This window comes from Morone saxatilis, unplaced genomic scaffold (assembly GCF_004916995.1).
Source record: "Morone saxatilis isolate NCDOM2014 unplaced genomic scaffold, NCSU_SB_2.0 Contig8, whole genome shotgun sequence".
Taxonomy (NCBI): domain Eukaryota; kingdom Metazoa; phylum Chordata; class Actinopteri; family Moronidae; genus Morone; species Morone saxatilis.
In genome coordinates this window covers 12,209,868-12,213,089 of record NW_023340257.1, presented here as the reverse complement: position 1 = coordinate 12,213,089, position 3,222 = coordinate 12,209,868, and the positions used below count along the sequence as shown (strand labels likewise).

Below are 3,222 nucleotides of genomic sequence, written 5' to 3'. Positions count from 1 at the left end.
TGATGTGTGTGTGTTTGATGTGTTTGTGAAAGTATATATGCATTAAGCTCTGTATGTTTTTACCTGGAAGTACAGTGAAAAACACTAAGTATTTGGACAGTAACAATCTGTTTGATGTTTTGGCTCCATATGTGTGGCTTTAAAATTACATAACACCTGACTACCAATTCTCTTGAAGTGCACTTGCACTTGAAGTACATGAATAAGCCTATAAAATCCTACAGCTTCCACAAGATTTAATAGGATATTTGTAAGGAGACTGTGAGACCATCTGTTTTGGAGGCAAGATACCTAGTTCTCAAACTAAGAATTGCATATTCATTTACTAAAATGTGGGTTAGCATAAAGTTCTAAAACAGTTTTAGAATGTTTAACATACAAGTTTCTATACAGTTACTAAAATTAGGTAGTGGAGAGGAAAACACACTCCTTCCCCACCACAGAAACATGGGTTTAATACCCAGCAGTGGTGCTTCCGGCTTGGCTGAGTGCTCCATCAAACACATCTGGCTGTGTTCACAGGAGGGAAGCCGGTGACAGATCACATCCTTGTTGCAGCAGTAGCTACTCCTCCTGCTTTTTCTGTAAACATTATCTTATTCTGTCAACTACATCCTCCCCAGACCAACAGTGGGAGTTAGCAACAACCAGGTCTGCAGTGCAGACCAGTAGTCCAAACGGTAGAATTCTCCTCTGCTTTGTTCTCACAATGTACTGTATGTCTGCATGTCTACCTCTAACAGCGATTCTTCCAACTGAGCCAGCTGTATCTTCTTGTCTTCCTCTTGCTGTAGTAGTCTTGTTTTTTCTGTCTCCAACTCTGGCTTCTCCTGCTGGATGGTCAAGGCTAGCAGCTAATACACAGACACACACACACACACAAACACACAAACAAGAAGACATACAGCATGAATACAGAAACACACACAGTATGACTACAACATACAATGCATACTCTCTATGTACAACACAGTATTATTCCACTGTAACACTTGTTCCACATAAAGCACAAAGCACTGAGTCTGCAGCGTATTTGAAGCTACCTTAACAAAAATGAACCTAGATTTACAAAAGAAGACAAAAAGATTGTGTTTGTGTTTGTGTTTACCTGTCCTCGCAAACCTGCCCTGGTGGTGGTGAAGTTGACCTCCGTAACCACGGACACAGCATCAGGGGGGATGAAGGGGGTGGGATTCCGTGTTGCCATGAAGAGACGGAAGTCCTCATTGTAATCAATAACCTTGTCTCCTATCTGAACCACGTATCTAGGACCTGAGTGTGTGTGCACAAGTGTCGAAGTTGGACAGAAAGAGAGAGAGTCATATACTTTATCATACACACTACTACACAAATTCTATCTTCACAGTTTTACTTTCTGCTCTACTCTGTCTTCTAGATGTCTGCAATGCAGTACTGCCATGCCTTTGTCTCGCCTCTTTTTTCCATCCTGTTCAACACCACTTTTAAGTGGATAACTTGCCCTTTCTCACACTTTCTCTGCCCCCACTCTTTCCAATTCAGCTTCAAATAGACAACCGCCTCTCCCTGGATGATTCACAGCCTTATGAATCACCCTCGTTTTTACAGGTATGTATCCAACACCAGTTTACACGTACTTACATGATTAAAGTAGCTGTTTGCAACTGTGATTGGTATGCAATTATCTAAGCCAAGAAACTAAAATATATCACTGGTGGACAGGAGGACAGATTCAAATACAGACAGATATCAACCTTAGATGTATTTTTACATTTCTACTTTAATTTTATTAGATCATTTCAAGTAGCATTTATACATAAAATAGAATGAACAAAGCAGTATAGAGTGCATCTGCATACTGATATATTGTACATTCAATAGTTCAATAACTGCAAAATGTTTCAGCTGTCCGAATTCTTCAGTGGATAAAACAACTACTCTTTCTGAGGACTTTGGATTGGCAAGGTTAACTACATGTAATTACCATGACTTCTTTAAATGATCATGGAAGTGTGTGTGTGTGTGTGTGTGTGTGTGTGTGTGATTAATGTTTCTTGGCTTTCAACTTTGTTAAGCAATACATATATAACAGATGTGTGAAGAGCTACATGTTATATAACAGACATTTTTCACAGCCGCCATTTTGACATGAAATAGTAGGGTAAGCACAGGTGTTACCAATGGTACTAATTAAAGTTCCTTTCCATTAAGTGTAAAACGGCTGCTGTGAAAAAGGTCGATTAGTTGTCCCTGACATTTTTCCATAATTGCAAAAGCTTTCGTAGCCTCATTAGAGTAGCAGGCAATGTGTAAGTCACACTGTGCATGACTGTGAACGGTAACATGGATGAGAAGTTTCAAAAATGTAAAAAGGAAGCAAATAGGGTTTAGCTTGTTTTATCAGTTGTTTTGTTTCCGAAATCAAGAATGAATTGTCAGGTTAGATGGTTAATCAAATTACTCACTTTCTCAGAAGTGAGAAGATTGTCTCGTTGGTACAATAGGCAGACATTTCAAAAAATCGAATTACTCCACAGTTGTAACTGTAACAACTGCTCTCGATTCAATGCACAATTTCTCAAGCCTTTGTAAAAGTGGAAAGTCTAAACATTTTTAAAGCATCACTCATTAAGACTGTGACACCGATAACAGCTGCAGGAGAAGGAAACAAGTGGACATGGCATGAAGATGGTTTTGTCAATTGTTTGTTTGTGTTCGAGGTCATGTATGAACTGTCAAGTTGAATGATTGTTGTTCACCTTCTATGGACGTAGAGCTCCTACTGCCTTGTTTGCAGAGTAGGCAGACGTCTCACGAAATGGAGTTGCTCCACATTTGCAACTGTGGCAACTTCTGTCGATCATTAAAAATAACAGCTTTTCGAGCCTCGTTGGCGCAGTAGGCAGCGCGTCAGTCTCATAATCTGAAGGTCGTGAGTTCGAGCCTCACACGGGGCATGAGTTTTAAAAGTCAGATGACCGCACAATGGCAGTAGATACAGTAAAAAACATGAAAACGCATACAGCTGATGCCAAAAATCAAGCAGTCTTACAAAACCCTTATGCCACACCCCCATTTCAAGTCAGTACTGCTTGTTATTTCTTTTTGCATCTGGCCGGTGGGTCCATAATTGCTGCTGTGACAAGCTCTGTCAGTGACAAAAGTGTAACTTTCGGCAAGCCTGCGTTGGCGAGTAGGCGTTTTTGTCAGTTGTTGTGTTCGAGGTCATGTATCGAATGTCAA

At 40.2% G+C, this 3,222-nt stretch overlaps 1 protein-coding gene and 1 non-coding gene across 2 annotated transcripts in view; one reads left to right on the top strand and one right to left on the bottom strand.

Moving 5' to 3' along the window:
- The window catches only part of LOC118341759 (cytoplasmic dynein 2 heavy chain 1), a gene marked incomplete in the record, with an annotated part of 105,682 nt that overhangs the window by 53,780 nt on the left and 48,680 nt on the right, over nt 1-3,222 (bottom strand). The window contains 2 exon segments of the mRNA XM_035680126.1: nt 735-854; nt 1,109-1,272. Of these exon segments, the coding sequence (XP_035536019.1) occupies nt 735-854; nt 1,109-1,272 (284 nt within the window).
- trnam-cau lies at nt 2,864-2,936 on the top strand. Its single transcript has one exon. It is a non-coding gene; the product is annotated as a tRNA-Met (tRNA).